Source organism: Dama dama, chromosome X (genome assembly GCF_033118175.1).
Source record: "Dama dama isolate Ldn47 chromosome X, ASM3311817v1, whole genome shotgun sequence".
In the NCBI taxonomy this organism is placed as follows: Eukaryota; Metazoa; Chordata; class Mammalia; order Artiodactyla; family Cervidae; genus Dama; species Dama dama.
Genome location: NC_083714.1, coordinates 11,173,684 through 11,195,602, shown reverse-complemented (window position 1 = coordinate 11,195,602; position 21,919 = coordinate 11,173,684). Strand labels below are relative to the sequence as shown.

The 21,919-nt window shown below is 34.6% G+C and overlaps 1 protein-coding gene across 2 annotated transcripts in view; it reads left to right on the top strand.

The window, feature by feature from the left end:
- The window catches only part of NUP62CL (nucleoporin 62 C-terminal like), an 86,901-nt gene that overhangs the window by 54,677 nt on the left and 10,305 nt on the right, over positions 1–21,919 (top strand). The window contains exons 7-9 of one of the 2 annotated variants that reach the window (XM_061135987.1): positions 125–256; positions 2,341–2,452; positions 6,943–7,039. In XM_061135987.1, the coding sequence (XP_060991970.1) occupies positions 125–256; positions 2,341–2,452; positions 6,943–7,039 (341 nt within the window). The remainder of the gene's footprint in view (positions 1–124; positions 257–2,340; positions 2,453–6,942; positions 7,040–21,919) is intronic. The other variant, XM_061135988.1, reaches the window with a different exon arrangement.

Sequence of the window (21,919 nt, the reverse complement as noted above, 5' to 3'; positions counted from 1 at the left end):
CCCTAGGTTGGAAGATTAAAGATCCATTTCTTTGTCTAGTTGTTTTTCCTTGTTATAGTTTATTGACATTTATTTTGCCACTCCAAATTCCTTTCATCAGCCCTTCTATTGACTTTTTTTTCAGGCTGGAACAAGAATTGGATTTTATCCTGTCACAGCAAAAGGAACTGGAACATCTCTTGATCCCTTTGGAGGAGTCTCTAAAGGACCATAGTGGGTCTGTTTATCCACACTATATAGATGAGCATGAGAAGACGTAAGTAACTAAATAAAGATTGAGGAATAGGGCAGGTCTTAGCTACTGAACAAAGGTAAAAATGATTTTGAAGGCAGGGAATAAAAATCAGGAGAAAAGTGCAAGTTCTGGCAGTTGCCATTTATCAACTTATTTGACTGCTGCTTATGTTTTCAGGATGCTTGTAAATGAAGTAGTCATTCTGGCAGTTTTGTTTTGTAGCATTTGTACACTGTTATTAATCTCAGGGTTAGACATGACCACTGTAAAGTTTTTTATATTTGTCAAGTTTGTTCTTAAATTAGAAATACAAATTTTATGTGTGTAGTATCATTATATTATGGAATATTTATGACCTCCTATTTGTACTGACTCTTTTAAACCTAATGTTCATGCAGTTGCTTCAGTGATAAATCCGTTTCTTATTTTAAAGGAAGTTTGTTAATATAGGGGCAGACTGTGTGGCTTTTAAACATTGAATGATTTTGTCGATGTCTTAGATTGAATATATTTTATTTGTGTGTGATTTGGTTTTTATCTTTGGTCAATATATTGCCAATATTCCCACAGTAACTTTATTTCTTTAGAACTGAGATTTGGTAATCAGGCCAAATTATAAAATGTTATTAGAAGAACTTGTATGAATGTACTACATAAACTAAATCTGATTGATTTTATCAATGGCTTATTAGTGAGTTAAGACTGAGCTTATTTTTTAAAACCTTGCAAGTTAACTTTTTGTAGATGTATTAAATGTGGTTAAGTACAGCTAATCTGTATGAACCCTAGCTCTCTGTTTCTTCTTTTGTATTTCAGCCTTTGTGAATCTTTCTTTTCATTGCACTGATTATCCTATGCATTCTATCATTTTCTTGGAAATATAGAGTTACATTTTCAGCCATGTGATCCTACCTGTAGGTTAAAGAAACATTACTTTCTTTCTAATTGCTTTTAGGTAGTCAGATTTATATTGCTTTGGAATCTTTACTAGAATCTTCAACAATCTAGGCAGCCAATTATCTATAAGTACTTTGGGACAGAAAGGTAGTAGTTACAAATAAATTTAATTGAATTATTTAGTCTTTATAGACAAAGGTCCATCTAGTCAAGACTATGGTTTTTCCAGTAGTCATGTATGGATGGAGTTAGACTATAAAGAAAGCTGAGTGCTGAAGAATTGATGCTTCTGAACCGTGGTGTTGGAGAAGACTCTTGAGAGTCCCTTGGACTGCAAGGAGATCCAACCAGTCCATCCTAAAAGAAATCAGTCCTGAATATTCATTGGAAGAACTGATGCTGAAGCTGAAACTCCAATACTTTGGCCACCTGATGCGAAGAGCTGACTCATTGGAAAAGACCCTGATGCTGGGAAAGATTGAGGGCAGGAGGAGAAGGGGACGACAGAGGATGAGATGGTTGAATGGCATCACCGACTCGATGGACATGAGTTTGGGTAAACTCCAGGAGTTGGTGATGGACAGGGAGGCCTGGCGTGCTGCAGTCCATGGGGTTGCAGAGTCGGACACTACTGAGCAACTGAACTGATAGACATTGAAAAATCCTCTGCTTACTTTAATTCTCATAAACACATTCACTGACAGGTTAACTGTGTGTGTATGCACACACAAATACTTGGGGTGGAAATCTTGAGAATTTAGCCAACTAATCGATTTGTTGTGAACTCAGCGGATTTTTCTGACTTTGATTGTTATGAATCTCATTTTTTAAAATATCTTTTCTTGGATGATGGAGTATATTTGTATGAGATTTTACTTTGAAGATTTGTGTATTCAAAATTGTTGCAGACATCTCAACATTTCTTAAAATCACTAAACCCCAAAATAACTTCTCATATAACTAAGTAACCTATGGATTTGTTCTGATATCTAATAGGTGAGGTAATGGGTTACTGTAAAAATCTTTTTAGAATACGGTCATGAATGCTACATCCATAAAAATGTGCTGTTTGTCATGACTGAGACACAGTGAGAAGGTAGGGGAATGAGGGCAAATTCAATTGGCAGTATCATTCTTTGTATGTCAGTAACAGTGCATAGTGGAGAAAACATTTTTTGTTAATCCCTTTATTTTACCTGCCTTTTCAGTTACAAGTTAGCAGAAAATGTAGATGCTCAGCTGAAACAAATGACCCAAGATCTCAAGGACATCATTGAGTACCTGAATATATTTGAAAGTCCTGCTGACTCTACTGACCCGGTATGTTAACTGCTTTATCTATTTAGACAACCAAAATTTAGTATGAAATTAGCATTCTGTTGTTCCTTTACCTAGTCACCTTCTCCTGTCCTCTATAGTGTTCCTTATCTGCCTCCAGAGGTACGAAGTTTTGGGTGTAGTTAGTGGAGCAGGAAATATTCAGGAGCAGAAAAAGGTTGTGAGTTTTTTGAGATTATTTCCAGGAGGGTAAAAAAATTACTGGTCTCCCAAAATTTTCAGGGTTTTCTCTCTGTTATTCCCATAAGTATGTCTCTATTCTAATTTTTCTATTCACTTACTCATTAGCTAGTTTATTTGCCCTTTCACATATTCATCTACATGTTCATATAATTGTGAGTGTATGTGTATATATATACATACACATTTTGAGTCTTGTAGGTATATCCAGGCAATCCTTAATTTATAATTAGGTTATATTTCAAAAGTTCAAAAAGTCAACTACTCAAGACTTACAGTATATTTTTCCATAGAAATTTTAAGTATAGTTATTAGGTTTCCACCTGCCTTGTGGAATCCTAGTTAACTCATAATGTAAATTTATTATAACGTGAGAAAATACAGCCAAGGCTCCAGTTATAGAGTTGAGATGTTTTAAATTAATTTGGTGGTAAGAAAAGATTGATTTATTTTCCTTTATCTATACTCTAATTAAAGAACTTATTTCCTCTGCCTTTCCGTATCATCTTAGTAGCTAAATGGAGCCCTTTTCCCCAGTCCCACCCCATGACAGTAATGGTAAGAGAAGTCTCCTATTGTGGGAGCTCAGGTTGTACTTTCTACCAGTTGATTATAATTAGGAGTGGAGCCTGGAGCTGGAGAGGTGAGGATGAATGACATATCTATAAGTAGTGATTAAGCTGTTTGTCCAATTATATACAGACAGTTCTTTATATAACATTTTACTAGCTTTTTTAATTAGAAAGAGACAGCATGGTATAGTTGAGAAAGCACTAGAATTTTATTCAAGTCACTTAATCTAAGTCTTGGCCCCTTTTGTAGAATGTCAGGGGTGGACTAAATGATCTTGAATTTTCCTCCAACTATAAAAATTTGCTATTCTCTACTTCAAGTGAATCTAAAATTGAACAAAAACAAATATAAATTAGTCTTGAGTTTACACATGCTACCATCTTCCTGCAAGAGTTAACATTATAGACTTTCCTTTTAGTGAAAGATCAGATCACCATTGTGATTTCAAAATTCAAGATTGTTTTATCATAGAACTTTGATGCATAAATAAATACATGTCGATTTAGACATAAGGCAGAGCTGATGTCTAGTCTCTATGTTGAATTAATGTAAGATAAGTGTTCTAAACAGAGTAAGTGAAAGGAAACTGTAATTCTATCCTTATCCTTTATCTCTACTAAGCCTTGGATTGTTTTATTTTGTTTTAGTAGTAGGGAGTAAAGGATTTGAGTCTTTTGTTTCTGTTTTTCCTGGCAAGAGTGATTGAGATGTTTAAGATGAGTGAATGCAAGGATAATTGCTTCTTGATAGCAGGACAAAAGAAGCAAGAAATCAGCAACAATTCATCTCTTTTCTCAGATAGCATAAATCATTGGACAGGAAGCAGAGAAAACATTTGCTGAACACTAATATTCTTGTAGATAATTAATTGTAACCAGATCAACAAAGCCTTATTACTGTAGGCCAATACACTAGGGTAGAAAAATAGCAAGTATGTTCAACGATATTCACAGTAATGGGATTTACTTGTTTATTTTTACCATTTTCAGGGGGACATAGGAAAGACCACTTACTTTCTGAAATTTTTATTAAGCAAGTTTATATTATGGTATATGATATTCAGCCACAGATTTTTATAAAAATTCATTGTTCCTACTACAAATTTTATTTCTGTTTATTATATTAATATACACTAAATCTGTTATTTTTATTACATACCACTTAAGTGTGGTAACATTTTCGTTTCTCCTTGTTTTTCAATATTATCCTGGACTTTGCCAGAATATTTGTCTATTTGTCAAAAGTATTCTAACATTTTTAAAAGGATTAGTATTTTTGTTACAAAATAAATATATATGCTTATTCAATGTGTTAAGCTTAGAAAATATGAGAATCTGTAAAGAAAATTAAATCCCCTGTGTTACCAGTATTCTGCCAATATATTAGTATATTTCTTTCAAGTATTTTTGCTATACAGTTAAAATACAGGTATATACTTATTTTCTTTTAAATATTATTAGAAACACATCTATATAAAGTTTTGGATTCTGTCTTCATTTAATATTCTTTCATGGTATTTTCCCCAAATTTTAACCATTCTTTGAAAATATGGTTATAATAACTCTATAATATTTCATTAGAGATGACTTTACCATAATATATTTAATCATTTTTATTGATGGAGATATTGTTGCAAAATTTTACCATTATGAAATTAACCTGTAATGACCTGGTGTATGTTTAGATTTCATTATTTCTTCTGGATAGATTTCTAGAAGTAGAGTATACTGAGTTAAAAGGTAAGACTTTGATGTGAAAGTCACTCAATCATGTCCAACTCTTTGCAACCCCATGGACTGAATTCTCTAGGCCAGAACACTGGAGTGGATAGCCATACCCTTCTCCACGGGATCTTCCCAATCCAGGAATTGAACCCAGGTCTCCTGCGTTGCAGATGGATTCTTTACCAGCTGAGCCACAAGGGAAGCCCAAGAATACTGGAGTGGGTAGCCTATCCCTTCTCCAGAGGATCTTCCTGACCCAGGAATCGAACCGGGGTCTCCTTCATTGCAGGCAGATTCCTTACCAGCTGAGCTACCAGGGAAACCCTGATAGCTTAGGGTTTGAAATATTTGATATATATACATAAGATATATATATATATATATATATATCAGACTTCTGATATATATATATTATTTGATATATATCATAGTTTGATATATATATATAAGACTTTGGTATATATTGCAAAAATTTACATTTTGAAGGGCTGGGTCAATTTATATTATCATAGGCTGTGTATGAATGTACCTATTTTCCACACACACTTGACAACTGAATATTACCATTTATTAAAAATGGATGATTTGGAAATTTTGCTGTTTGCAATAACATGGATGGACCTTAAGAGCATTATACAAAGTAAAATAAGTCAGTTAGAGAAAGACAAATACCATACGATCTCACTTATATATGGAATTTGAAAACAAAAAACTAAAACTAAATCAAGCTCATAAATACCCAGAACAGATTGGTGATTGCCATAGGATGGAGGTGAGTGGTGGGCAAAATGGCTGAAGGGAGTCAAAAGGTACAAACTTCTAGTTACAAAATGAAAAAACCATGGTAGCTACAGTTAATAATACTGTATTACATATTTGAAAATTGCTAAAAGAATAGATTGGGAAAGTCCTTATAAGGAAAAAAATTTTTGTAACTGTACGGTGAATATTAACTGACTTAATGTGGTAGTCATTCCATAATATATATGAATATCAAATCATTATTGTATATACCTGAAGCTAATATAATGTTATATGTATCAATTATACCTCAATTTAAAAAGTTAGTTTGGTTGATAAAAGGTCATATTTTAAAGGTTTTATATGAATTTCTTGTTCTGTCAAATGTCTCTTAATTTTCTTTCCTTATTTTTGTACTATAGAAGTTAGGTGTTTTTTTTTTTTTTACTGAATTGTAGGAATTGAATTCTTGATAGTTGAAATAGATTAAACTAATATATGAACATTACAAACATAAAATAGCAAAAAACCCATGCAATTAATACTTAGCATATTCTCAGTAAATTTCTTATCAGAAGAAATGTAAATAACTTCCTAATTTCATTTTTTATGTTTATTTTTTGTTTACCATATCAGAATAATCATAATCTAAGAATCCTGTGTGGTTTTTTGTTTGTTTGTTTTTCCAGTTTTTTAAATTTAATTTTTTAGTTGAAGGATAATTGCTTTACAGAACAGTTTTTTTATTTTAATTTTTTACAGCTAATAATCTGTAAATTAATTTATTTATTTTAATTGGAAGCTAATTAGTTTACAACTTTGTAGTGGTTTTTGCCATACATTGACATGAATCAGCCTCGGGTGCACATGTGTTCCCCATCCAGAACCCCCCTCCCACCTCCCTCCCTATCCCATCCACCTATCCCAGTGCACCAGCACCTGAGCACCCTGTCTCATGCATTGAACCTTGACTGGCGATCCGCTTCACATATAATGTACATGTTTCAGCGCTACCTTCTCAAATCATCCCACCCTCGCCTTTTCCCATAGAGTCCAAAAGACTGTTCTTTCCATCTGTGTCTCTTTTGCTGTCTCGTATATAGGGTCACTGTTACCATCTTTCTAAATTCCACATATATGCATTAGGATACTGTATTGGTGTTTTTCTTTCTGACTTACTTCACTCTGTATAATAGGCTCCAGTTTCATCCACCTCATTAGAACTTATTCAAATGCATTCCTGTGTGTTTTTAGCTCCAGCAGATCTGCAGAATTCTAAATGTTCATTTGGACTGTCTACAGTGGATTAATCATACTTCGGGTGGGAGTTTATTTGTACCCCAAGTTATCTGTAAGTAGAAAATGTGATACAAGTCAGGTTTTGTGCACCATGACCACACTCAAATAAGAACTCAATTGTAGGAGTACTATTTAACACATGTTATGTCTGTATTAATTCTGAAGAACTGTAATTGCTTATTTTTATAAAATGAAACATAGGAAGGATAAACTAGAAACTGATGAAAATAGGGTGTGTTTAGGAATGGGGTGGAGGAGGTAGGAATGGAAACAGGACTTTTCTGGGTATGCCTTTTTTTTTTATACAGTTTTGACTTCTGGACCATGCAAAAATTTAAATATTCAAAAATTAAAATTAAGCCAAAAATAGTGGGAAGAAAGACAAATGCTAAAACTGAATACAAAATGAAACCAAACAAACCTGTGTAACTAATTTATAACATAAATATGCAGTTCGGATAACTTTTGTAGATTGTGTTTTTGATGGTGCATCCTTGCTAGGATGTAATCTTAATGATAAAAAGAACCACAAAGAAATCTTAAGCTTTCTTAATAAGTTTATCATTAGTTTCAGGATGATGCTATATATTACATATGCATGTGGTATAATGATATTTCTACCATTATAAATATGTGTGTGCTTGCTAAGTCACTTCAATCATGTCTGACTCTTTGCAACCCTATGGACTGTAGCCCACCTGGCTCCTTTATCCATGGGATTCTCCAGGCAAGAATACTGCAGTGGATTGCCATGCCCTCCTCCAGGGGATCTTCCTGAACCAGGGATCGAACCCACATCTCTTACATCTCTAGCATTGGCAGGCTGGTAGTGCCTCCTGGGAAGCCCATCATTATAAATATAGTAGAAAGCAAATGCACAGATTTATTAATAATAGAAACCAAGATTTTCATTAAAAGATAAAGCAGAAATAAGATATTTTTCTTTCTTTCATATTTTGTTATAAACTTGAATTGCAAACATCAGTATGAATTACTGTTCCCTTTTTCTATACACGGAAAGGGCCAAGAAGCAATGATACACCCTGATAGCAGTGAGCACATCTAGCACTTAGATCTTGGTTTCTAGATACCATTACCATTAAAATGAACCAAGGCTTCTTAGAGAAATATCTGATCTCAGGTCTTACACAGGGGAAGTACAGGGTGAGTTTGGCACTTTTTATGCCAGAAAACAAAGATTATTCAAAAACTAATGAGATATTCAGGACACGAGATGGTGCTTTAATGGGCTTTTACTGGCCAAATCAGGTTTCAACGTCAAAAAGAATAATGACAGTGATGGATTATAATACGCTGAGGGAGAAAAACCTCATGAGACCACAGTGATATTCCCAAAAAAGACAGAGACAGAGAGAAATGGGAGATGCAGTGAAGAGTCTTTATAGAAGCATGGCAGCTAATAATTATAGAAGGAATGATTGTACAGCTAATAATTGTAGAAGAAATAGAGAACCACTATTTAAAACATTTTCAAAAGAATACTTTCATTAAGGTTTCCATGATGTTGAATCCTCTACCTCATTTATATTTAAACTGTCAGTCATTTCTTGGCAAAAAAAAAAAAAAAAAATATATATATATATATATATACACACACACACAGACAGGAAACGGATCAAATATAGACTACAAGTTACTAAGTGATTTTTAAGTTTATTTAGATATAATTTATATACTCAATTTACATGCAGTCATTTTAATTGTACAATTTAATGAGAAAGTTACCATTTTGTAGCCCTGGCTTATTGATTGATTCTGGCAAGGGTCATCAAGGAATGCTAAAACCACTTAAGAATGCTAAAACTACCCATTATTTAAAAATTACAAAGGAGAAAATGTACCTTTGCAACAGTGCTATCTGACAAGTACCACTTTAATCAAGTGATCAAATTTAATATCACTAGTATTGCAATAAGTCGACATTGTGTGCTTCTTGATCTGACATGAGAAGTGCATAATATGTAGTATTCTTATTAAAAATGTTTAACCTGAATCTAATGATAAGAAAATAATCAGACATTCTATGGGCAATATATTCTGAAAGATAATGGATTCGACTCTTGAAAAATCAGTCATGGGTAACTAGAAAGTTCAAAACAAAAAAATTAAGGAGATTGTTATAGATTAAAAGAGATATAACAATCAAGTCTACCATGTTAACTTTGATTAGATACTGGATCAAAGCCCAGAAGACATTATTTAGAACATTTAGGGAAACTGAGTATGAACTGCACATTAAATATTAAGGGATTTTTTATTTTCCTATGTATGTTATTATGGTTATGCAAGAAAATATTTTTACTCTTAGAAGCTGCATGCTACATTTAGAGAATAAAATTAGCTGCATGCTAGTTTTATTTCAAGTGGTTCAACCAAAATCATTTGTGAGGAGAAAAAGATGGAGAAATTTGTGGCAAAATGGGAACAGTGGGTTAACCTAGGAAAAAGGTATTTAAATTTGTGACTTTTACTATTCTCTCAGCTTTTCAATAGATTTAAAATAAAAACTGGTGGGAAATGATTGTCATAGACCTTTGCCTAAATATGGAATATATTGAGACATCAGTAATTGAGACAAATGGGAGCTAGTTAACCAATCAGAGTTACTATTTTTAAAGATGTGGTATGAAAATAATACAAATCTTATTTGGCTTTAGAGATTCCTCATTCTCTGCATTAATAGAGGTCATCAACCATGAACTTCTGCTTCTTTCCCTTCCAAATATACCTATATCATCATCATCCATGTTTACTTCCTTCTTTCCTGTGTTAAAAGAAAAAAATATCCTATTCTATTCTAAACTGTATTTTGAATCATCAGAGGGAGGTTAAATTCTATATTGCTTTAGTTTGTGGTTCAGCTGGTAAAGAATCCACCTGCAATGCGGGAGACCTGGGTTCAATCCCTGGGTTGGGAAGATCCACCAGAGAAGGGAAAGGCTACCCACTCCAGTATTCTGACCTGGAGAATTCCATGGAATGTACAGTCCATGGGGTCGCAAAGAGTCGGATACGACTGAGCAATTTTCACTTTAGTATTAATTACCTGATGGGGAGAGGTTTCTGAATCAGATAGATATGGATTCAAGTCAAGGGGTGTGTGTGTGTGCATGCTCAGTAGGTGTCCAGCTCTTTGTGACCCCATGGACTGTAACCTGCCGGGCTCCTCTATCCATGAGATTTTCCAGGCAAGAATACTGGAGTGTGTTGCTATTTCCTACTCCAGGGGCTCTTCCCAACCCAGGGATCGAACCCCCATCTCTTGCATCTCCTGCATTGTTAGGCAGATTCTTTACCACTATGCCACCTGGAAGCCCTCAAGTCAAGGTATTACCACTTAATAGTTGTGTGACCTTAATTGTAACTCAGTTTCTCTGAGTCTGTTTCCTCATTTTAAAAATAAGTAATATTTACCTTTTAGGGCTTTTGTAAGGATTAAAAGAAGCAACATTGAAGTTTCCTTAAGCAGTGCCTGTTCCATGATTGGTAGTCTGTAAATGATAGCGGCAGAACTGGTTGTCAGAGTTTGCTGTGGATGGGGATGGGTTGAGGGAGAAAGACAAAAAAGGGTCATATGGTTCAAAAGGGAGCTATTAAATTGAGTCTAGAGAAGGCAGTTCCACACATTATCATTGAAAACCACTTACCTAGAGAAGTGGTTAAGAACAGCTGTGATGTGGAAGCATATCGGTGGCTAGAGAACACTGAGGAATGAGATCATAGAAAGTTTGACTCAGCTGTATTCCTCTCTGTTGCATATTTTCCTACAGTGAGCAGCGCTTTTGGGTGGAGTTGGGGGGATGTCAAAATGTGATTAGGTAAAGAAAGATTATAATGATTTTTTTTTCTCTTGGCTGGGATCCTCTTTGTCATAAATGAAATCTCAAGGCTCTCAGCCACTGTTTTCCTACTAGTAAAATTAAGCTTGTTAGTGCTACCAAGAACTTACTATATCATGTAAATGAAGGAATTGTGGTTCAGAGAGGTTAAACGACTTCCCTAAGAACACACAGTTAATTAGTGGCAGAGCTCGGACCAGAATAATCATCAGAATAGTATTCTTTCTACTGGTATGCTCTTAAAACAATTCTAACATGGGCATCACCGGATATAAAAACAAATCCCAATCATTTACCTAACAGTAGAGGACATGGGTTTTCAAAATATGATAATGGTAGTACTTGGGTAGGATGTAAACTCTAGTGGTCTGGGTAAAGCTTCAGTCAACACAGTAAAAAAGATAAGACAATAGAAAGTAACGATTACTTGGAGTTACTTTTCTGCTAAAAATTGAGTTGAGCTGAAGAGACAATGAGAGCTCATACAGGTTCTCAAATGAGGTGGAGAGGCCATGATAATGGAAAAAAGCCTAGGGATTCTTGATACTCTGGGCTCCTTTTTTCTGTTCCCACAAGAAACCTTTCTTTTTCCTATCAGGAAAAGACATGATCAGGGAATGGAGAGTGGCAGGATTTAATTATGCTAAGAGGGTTTTTTTTTTTTTTGCTGGTGGTGGTGGTAGTTTATTTTACTTAGTAATTAATGGCATCATGTCTGCTGAAATGGTCTGTGGACTGAGAAATTTTAAAGTTAAACTTTTCAATGAATCTCTTTATTCACATCCAAATAATAGTTTTTTAAAAAGCCAAAACATGTTATTTTAATAATAGAAATAAGAAAAATTGTAAAGAGAAATCTCTAACTGGTAGGTTTTTCTAAAAAATTATTTTAAAGCTTAAATCTGTATTCTGAAACATTTCTAGGAAATATTTTTATGATTTGGTATCTTTAGTGACAGTACAGAATTTTTTTCTGCTATGGACCATAAATATTGTGCTATATATTTAACTTAAAAATCAGCTTATCTTTAAAAGTGATTTGAAAATCACACATTACCCTTTATATATGTTAAAATATTATACTGTCCAGTCAACTTTTCAATATCCATGAGTAAGTAGAGAACCAGGCCCCTTTCTTCCTCTAAATTACATAGAACTTCACTGATGGAACCAAATCAGGAAGAGGTAAGTATAAGAGTTTTGAGTGAGAGAGTGGCTTCCCAGGTGGCTCAGTGGTAAAGAACCCACCTGCTCAGTGCAGAAGACACAGGTGACGCAAGTTCGATCCCTGGGTCAGGAAGATCCTTTGGATGAGGAAATGGCACCCATTCCAGTATTCTTGCCTGAAAAATCCCATGGACAGAGGAGGCTGGCAGGCTACAGTCCATGAGATGCAAATAGTCGGACACAACTGAGTGAATGAGCACACTGAACATATATGCTGCTATTGTTGTTCAATTGCAAAGTAGTGTCTGACTCTTTGCAACCACATGGACTGCAGCATGCCAGGCTTCCCTGTCCTTCACCATCTCCTGGAATCTGCTCTAACTCGTGTCCATTGAGTCGGTGATGCCATCCAGCCATTTTGTCCTCTGTCGTCCCCTTCTCCTCTTGCTCTCAATCTTTCCGAGCATCAGGGTCTTTTCCAGTGAGTTGGCTCGTCTCATCAGGTAGCCAGAGTATTGGCGGTTCAGCTTTAGCATGAGTCCTTCCAGTGAATACTCAGGGTTGATTTCCTTTAGGATTGACTGGTTTGATTTCCTTGCCGTCAGGAGACTCTGAAGAGTCTTCTCCAGCACCACAGTTTGAAAGCTTCAATTCTTCAGCACTCAGCCTTCTTTATGGTTCAACTCTCACATCGTATAGGACTATTGGAAAAACCATAGATTTGACTAGACAGACCTTTGTCAGCAAAGGGATGTCTCTGTGTTTTAATACATTGTCTGGTTTTGCCATAACTTTTCTTCCAATTTTTTCAAATAGATATTTATCTATTTTAGAAACATTTTATATGCCTCTTTTCCTCATGATTAATATAGCTAACTGAAAATTAATAGTAACTATAGTCAAATACTGGTTCCCTCTCTTGTCTTTCTCTTTGTGCAAACTTATGTCATTATTTCAAGATTGGCTTGATGGCAGTGCTGCAGTCACACATCTGTCTTCTCAACTGGCAGTCACTGAAACTGCAGCAGCTTCAGCTCTACTGGGACCACTTATGACAGGGTTGGCAATCAATCTGAGCCAACTTGTTATTCATTTTAAATATATGAAGCTAAAAATAAATAAATAAATATATGAAGCTACTCTTTTAGAGCAGGGAGGTAGGGCTGAAGGTTAGGTGTTTTGTATTTCTTCATATAACCAACCTTGTCTTATCTGTTAATATTTGTCAAACACTGTAATAAAGAGACAGGCAGTGGAAAATCTTAGGCTTGTCATTATTTCAAAGTTCCTTGAGTATTTTGATGGCATTTGCTTCTTTCATGAAGTGTCCCAGAGCTTCATGATGATAAGAACTGACTAAAACGTATTTCACCCATAATCACTGTAGTCTCTCATGGATTACCCCATAATTATTTAATAGTTGCTCACAACATTTAGACTGTTATTTATGACAGAAAGAGAAGAATCTTTAGAGTAACTAAAATGCCATAAGGAGTTTTGTGATATTTCTCCAGTATAGTTCTATTAGCACTGGTCTGTGAACACCTTAATTATTTATTTTTGATGTAAAACATATTTGGTCATCTAGCATGATTCTACTAACTTGCATAAAATACCCTCTCAGGATCATTTTAGAGAAGCAGCTTTTTGTGATATGTCATAATCATACTTCACTCTTACCCAATGTCAGTGATTATTGTTAGAGATTATTTTAAATTGGATTTTTCAGGTCTGGGCATGTTTTTATCTTTTTTTAAAAAATTGAGGTATATTTGACATAGAGCATTATATTAGTTTCAGATGTACCACATGATTCAATATTTGTACACATTACCAAATGATCACCACAATGTCTAGTTAACATCCGTCTCCTTACATAGTCACCAAAACTTTTTTTTTTCTTGAGATGAGAACTTTTAAGATCTACTCTCTTAGCAACTTTCAAATATGCAATACAGTATTAATAACTATCCTGGAGAAGGAAATGGCAACCCATTCCAGTATTCTTGCCTGGAAAATCCCATGGACAGAGGAGCCTAGTGGGCTACAGTCCATGGGCTCGCAAAGAGTTGGATATGACTGAGCACTCATGCAAACACACATTAACTATAGTTACTGTGCTGTATTTTTTAAGAAGCTTTGGCACAGATAAGAAATGGTTAAAAAATTTTTATTAATTACTTTTAGCCCTCTCATATCTGAAGTGTATCTAATGCTGAGATACCAAAAGACACCTTTGAATTCCAATCAAAGTGTCTTTTTCCTATTCCATCTTCTAGAGCAGAATCTGATTTACAGATTGAGCTGGTTTCTTTTACCTCTTTTTCTGAAATTTCATGGGAAATCTTGCTGACACATTGGTTGATCGATGAGATCATCTCTTGTGTTCTGGAGTATAATGTTCCACTTCAGATACTTCAGAAGTGAAAGCTCTTGATCTGTCAGAGATGTGGCAACAACACACAGACTCACTTTAAAGGTCTCTTTAAGCTCAACAGAGACAGCTACTTACTTGCTTCTACCCATTGCCTGTTAATTGAAAGGTATTTTATATCTTTCCATTGTTTAATGAGCTACCTGCTCATCTCTGTTCCCCATTACAGACAAAACAGATTTATTGTCACACAATTTCTCCTTGATTCTGAAGAATTTCTTGTAGGTTAGATTAGAGTACTAAGATTAAAAATGATCAAGTCTTCAGCTCCTCCTAGCAAAGAATGCATGATGGTTAACATTCTCAGAGCTTCTCTTCCCAAACTTCTTTTCTATATGTAAATCCAGATTTGAAATACACTCAATACATCTGCAAAATTAGATTTCCACTAATCCTCCTTATGTACATTTTGTGCCCAAGTGAATTTCCTCAAGCTGGAGCATTTCCCCAGATGAATTATATGTAACATCATTTAAATCACTCCCAAATAGCAGAATTTATATTGTTTGTGAGATATACAGATTTTTCTCCAAAGCAATTTTCTTCCTGTTAGTGACTAAAAACTATAAATATACTGGAGCCTTGCTATAATGCAGTTTAGGGGCCCACACTCTATGGCTACCTCATCTATGAGGTACTTTATCTATATAGTACTTTATCTATAAAGTGGCCTGATAGTATTTCACCAATGAAATCTCCCCAGTTGGAGTTTAGATAGGACTGCCCTATTTTGAGCACTTCAGTATGTGAAGGAATAACAAATAATGTTATGTTGTGGTGCCAGTTAGTACATTTTATTTAAAATTTTCATAGCCTTTGACATACAGATGCATTGTAATAGGAAAAGCATTCTTAGATGGGAGTCTGAAGATATGAGTCCTGTTATCAATTTTCATTACTTTTGGCTTTTGGGAAGCCACTGAGCATTCTGGAGTTTTTAGTTATTCTAAGCTATTGTGGGAATCGAATAAGGTAATATGCATAGGCATTTTGCTCAAGTGCTGTATAATGGAAAGTGTTCTTTTAGATGCAAGTCAAAACCACAGAGTAGTGATTCTCAATACAAAGCACCTACTATGTGTCAAGGTGTTCTCTTAAATCGGTGTAGGAGATATAAACATCAATGACATGCATCTCTGCCTTGAAAAGTTTCAAAGTGTGGAGTCAGTAAAGAAAGAGAAACCTATCTTCTGTTGGTTTCCTAGAAGAGCTAGAATTTGAAGTGAGACTTGAAGAGTAAGTAACATTTCAACAGGATGACTGTCTGAGGACCACTTCAAATGCAATAATTCTACTATCTTTCTCCCACCCTAGCCTCCAAGAATTCACAATACCTTTACCACCTTTTATTTTTATTCCTTTCCTTGAAACATATTTTTTATTAATTTTGAGTAAGCAGTAGTGTTTTATACAAGCAGACTGTGTTATCAACATCACCTTAATATATCAATGATAAGATCAGGATGAGAATTCTCATGGCAGAGTTGAGCTAGAAACTCTCTTCTTTCTATCAGGCCGTAGTTAGCACTAAGTATTCAAGTATATTTATTCTGAGTGTTACTTTAGTTTCAATAACCTGGGACTCTTCTTAAAAGTACCAATGACAAGTAGGAGGATAGTGTTCTCTCTCTCTTTCTCCCTCCTTCCCACTCTCTCTTTCTTCCTCTCTCCCTCCACCTCTCTTCCTCTTCCTACCTCCTTCTTCTCCTTTTTGAATGAGAAATAAACCTTAATTAGGTTAAGCTCCTGAGATTTCAAGGTTGCTTTTAAACAGCAGCCTAACCTAGTATTATACTACAGTAACTAAAAACCTTTAAATGTGCCTTTGGCTTAGCAATCGTACAGAAGTAAAGAAACCCATATTGGAAGCTGAAAAGATGGCCAAGCATACTAAGCAGTGAGAATAAATTTGTTAAAGCTGTTTGTTGCCTCACAAAAATTTGGGGTCATATTATGTGCCTAATCAGCAGGCACTTCTAGAAGAAGTTGGGACTCAAAATCTTATTTGTGTGGGTTAGTCTTTTACACCAATGAAATTTTTACTGAGGTGATTGTGGATTCACATATAACATAAGAAATAATATAGGTAATGAAGAAATAATGTAGAGTTCCTATTTCTTGTTACCTAGTTTTCCCTAGTGATAACATCTTACAAATCACTAGTACTATATCACAACTGGGATATTAATATCAATAAAATCTGTCTTGTTCAGATTTCCACAGTTTTACTTGTGCATGTGTATGTTTAGTCATAAACAACTTTCTATCCACAACCATAGTCAAAATGCAGACTAATTCTATCACCACAAGAATTCCTCATATTCCTCTTTTATTGCCACACCCACTTCTAATCCCCCTAATCGCTGCTCCCCAGTCCCTAGATTAGCAACCGCTAATCTAGTCTCCATTTCTAAAATTTTGCCATTTTATAATACTATATAAAATGAAATCATATAGCATGTAAAATTTAGGGGCTGACTTTTTATCATTCAGCTTAGTTCCCCAGAGATTCATCTAACTTGCTATGTATATTAATATCAATGATTTGATCCTTTTAGTTGCTCAGTAATTTTCCATGGTTTGGATGTACTACAATTTGTTTACACATTTACCTGTTATAGTACATCTTAGATGTTCTCAGTTTGAGGCTACTTATGAGTAAAGCTTCTGTGAATGTTTATGTACAGAGTCTTATGTGAACGTAAGTTTTCATTTCTCTGGGATAGATGCCCAAGAGTGCAGTTGCTAGGTCATGTGGTAGTTGAGTGTTTAATTTTATAAGAAACTGATACACTGTTTTCCAGAGAGACTGTACCTTTTTTACATGCCCACCAGTGATGTATGAGTGATCTAATTTGTCTGTGTCCTAAACATTTGGTATTTTCACTATTTTTTTTTCCTGTTAGCCATTCCGATAGATGTGTAGTGATATCATTGAAATTTTAATTTGCATTTTCCTAATGACTAGTGATGTTGAACATCTTTTTCATGTGCTTATTTGTCATGAGCATATCCTTTTTGATGAAATGTCAGTTTTCATCTTTTGTCCATTTTCTAATTGGATTTTTAAAAATTTATTGCAATTGTTATTTGTAATGACATAGAACATATAGCAACCCAAATATCCATCAATAGGAGCATGCATAAATAAGTTGATGTTATATTTGTTCAGTGGGACATTGTACAAGTATTTAAAAATTCACATGAACAAACTTGACTTACATCAACGTAGGTTAATTTTAAAAACATAATGTGTGCAATGTGCAAGTTGAAGAATTATGTGTAGAATATAATATCTATTGTATCGAATATAAAAGTCTTCTGAATCACATTGTGTAATTTTTATGAAGATAGACATATTCAGCAAAATATAGTATCATTGATGGCAATATTTAACCACAAATTCAAGTCTGTGTTTATGGCAGGAGAGGTAAGAGGTATATGGTATGATTGTGGGGAGTTACACAAAGGGCATCAACTCTAGCTGGAATCTCATTTTATTAAAAACAGGAAAAGAAATAAAGTTATCAGGGTAAGATAAAATAAACCTTCATGTGGGACATATCCATATTTATTATATCATTAGTTTTTTACTATGTGTCATTAAAATATTTTAAAATAAAGCACTTTTTAAAAATAAATTAATGCCAATATATAACAATATATTTCAACTTTATATTTGTTTATTTATTTAGAACATTATGAAGCTTGATTAGATGATTCATTTGGTTACTGAGAATTATATATTGTTGGTTACTATTTTTTTTTAATTTTTTATCTTGTATTGGGGTATAGCTGATTAACAATGTTGTGATAGTTTCAGGTAAACAGCAAAGGGACTCAGCCATACATATACATGTATCCATTCTCCCCCAAACCCCCTTCCCATCCAGGCTGCCACATAACATTGAGCAGAGTTCCATGTGCTATACAGTAGGTCCTTGTTGGTTATCCCTAACTGGATTTTTTACCTGCTGTTTTGAGAGGTTATTGTGTATTCCAGCTACTACTAGTCCTTTGGTAGCTATGTGGTTTGCAGATATTTTCTCCTACTTTGTAGCTTGTCTATTCTCAACAGAGTTGTTCATAGGACAAAAGTTTTACAATTAAGTCCAGTTTATCAGTTTTACCTTTTATGAATCATGTTTTTGGTGTCAAGTCTAAGAGCTTTTTGTGTAGTCCTATATCCCCCCATTTTCTACTGTTTTTTCCTACAAGTTTTATTGTTTTATATTTTACATTTAAGGCTTTTTGAGTTAATTTTTGTATAAGGTGAGAAGTTTAGATCAACTTTTTTTCCTTTTATGGAAGTTTTTCCCTTATCAAATTGTTTTCTGGAATCACTGTTCCATAGATCTATGTCTTTCCCTCCACCAATGCCACACTCTCTTCATTAATGTAAGCCTTTCCCATATAAGCCTTAATATCTTGGAGACTGATTTCTCCCACTTTATTTTTCTCCATCAAGGTTGTTTTAGCTATTTTAATTTGTTTGCATTTCCATAAAAGTTTGCTGGGCTGTGATTTGATAGGGATTACATTAAATTTATATCATTATGAGCTACCAAGGGCTTCCTTGGTGGCTCAGATGGTAAAGAATCCGCCAGCAGTGCAGGAGACCTGAGTTCTTTCCCTGGGTTGGGAAGATCCCCTGGAGGAGGGTATGACAACTCATTCCAATATTCTTGCCTGGAGAATCTCCATGGACAGAGGAGCCTGGTGGGCTACATTCCATGGGGTTACAAAGAGTCGGACACAACTGAGCGACTAAACACACACACATTAAATTTATAGATCAGTTTGAGGGGAAATGGACATCTTTCCCATGTAGAATCTTCTCATGCATGAACATAGTATGTCTAAATATTTATTTAGGTCTTCTGTGATTTCTTTTAGGACTTTCTGGGTGGCTCAGATGGTAAAGAGCCTGCCTTTATCAGCATTTTGTAATTTTCAGCACTCACATCATCTATATGTTTTGGTTTTGTTAGACTTATACTTAAGTGTTTCATTTTATTTGTAGTGATTATAAATGGTATTGTGTTTTAAATTCTGGTTTCCACATGTTCATTTTTAATACATAAAATTACAATTTTTAATGTTGATCTTGTATGCTTGCTGAATTCACTTCTTAGATCTAAGTTTGATTTGAGGAGTTTTGTTTTTTGTTTCTGATTCCTTGGGATTTTCTACAGAGGTAGTTACATCATCTGCAAAAAGGGACAGTTTTATTTCTTTCCAATCAGTATGCTATTTCTTTCTTTTTCTTACATTGCACTGGCTAGAGCTTCAGTACCATGTTGAATAAGAGTGATGAGAGCAAACATCTTTGCCTTGCCTCTGAGTTTAGTCTTTCACTAGCAGTATATGATTTTAGCTATAGGTTTTTTTTTGTTTTTTTTTAACTAAAATATCCCCATTTATTCAGGATAGGTTTTTTAATAGATGCTTTTTTTAATCAAATTGAGTTAATTCCACTCTTTTCCTGACTTCTTTTTAATCACTAATTTTTATCATTCATGAATATTGGATTTTGTCAATTGCTTTTTCTACATCAATTGATATAATCATATGATTTTTCTTCTTTAACTTGTTGATATGGTGGATTACATTGACACATTCTTAAAAAATATTTATTTATTTATTTGGCTGTATCAGATCTTAGTTGCAGTACACGAGATCTCTGTTGGGCTCCAGAACGTGCAGGTTCAGTAGTTGCCGTGTATGGGCTTAGCTGCCTCTGCAACATGTAGGGTCTTAGTTCCCTGACCAGAGATCAAACTTGCATCCTTACATTGCAAGGCGGATTCATAACCACTGAACGACTGGGGAAGTCCCTTCATTGACACAGTTTTAAACATCAAATGAATCAGCCTTACATTTATTGAATAAATTCTACTTGGTCCTAGTTTTTAGTACCTTTTATATATTATTGGATTTGGTTTGCTAGAATTTTCTTGAGGATCTTTAAGTGTTTGAGAGATTTTTAAATTTTTTTATTTTGCATTGGAATATAATTGATTTACAATGTTGTATTAGGTTTGGGTGTACAGCAAAGTGATTCAGTTATACATATCCATATATCCATTCTTCTTCAGATTATTTTCCCATATAGGTTATTACAGAGTATTGAGTAGAGTTCCCTGTGTTATACATAGGTCTTTGTTGATTATCTGTCTTTTATACAGTAGTGTGTATATCTTAAACCCAACCTCTTAATTTATCACCCTCTGTCTCTCTGGTGAGAGATTTTTAAATGTTCATGAGAGATGTTGATCTGTATTTTTCTCCTTTTTTATACTGTCATTTTTAGTTTTGTTATTAGGGTAATACTGGCTTCTACTTTTAGAAGCATTTGTGAACTGTTCTTGATTCTTCTTTAGGTATTTAGTAGAATTCTCCAGTGAAACCACCTGGGCCTGGTTATTTCTTTTGGGAAAGCTTTTTACATACAAAGTCAATTTCTTTAATGCTTCTAGGTCTATTCAGATTAGCTTGGTTGAATTTTCATAATTTGTGGTTATTATAATTTGTGGTGCACTTCTACTAGGTCATTTAATTTATAAACATAAAGTTGTTTATAGGATTTTTATCCTTTTATTGGCTGCAGGGTCTGTAGTGATATACCCTGTTTTATTTCTATATTGGTGATTTGTGTTCTCTTATTTTTTTCTATCTTGGTAGAGGTTTATCAATTTTACTGATTTTTTTTCTGAACAATTAAGCTGCTTGTTTCTTTGCTTTTACTCAGTAGTGTTCCTGGTTTCAATTTCATTGATAACCGGTCTTATCTTCATTATTTCCTTCCTTTTGCTTGCTTTGCTCTTTTTCAGTTTTCTGGAATTAGGAAGTAAGGTTTTTATTTGCAACCTCTCCTTGTTTCTAAACGTATTCTCTTCTAAGCCTTTCCTGATAGTCAGCATTTTTGAAACCTCAGTTGTCATCTCTAACCATCAGTTTCACTAATGTTTCTCTGACTATCTGTTCTAAAGCTTCATGGTAACAAACATCTGCACTTAAGGTATCCCATGGCACCTCAAATTAAACTTGTATAAAACTAAACTCATTATCTTCACTCTCTCCTGGGCCTCCCAGGTCTGTAACTCCTTTTACTTTTCTTTTTTTCAGTTGATTGCTGCTATTTATTCAGGACTTAAGGTAGGCTGTTTACATTTCATTCAGTTGAATCAGTTCATTTGCTCAGTCACATCCTACTCTTTACGACCCCATGGACGGCAGTGTGCCACACTTCCCTGTCCATCGCCAGCTCTCTGAGCTTGCTCAAACTCATGTCCATTGAGTCAATGATGCCATCCAACCATCTTATCCTCTGTCATCCCCTTCTCCTCCCACCTTCAATCTTTCCCAGCATCAGGGTCTTTTCCAGTGAATCAGTTCTTCGCATCATGTGGCCAAAGTATTGAAGTTTGAGCTTCAGCATCAGTCCTTCCAATGAATATTCAGGACTGAT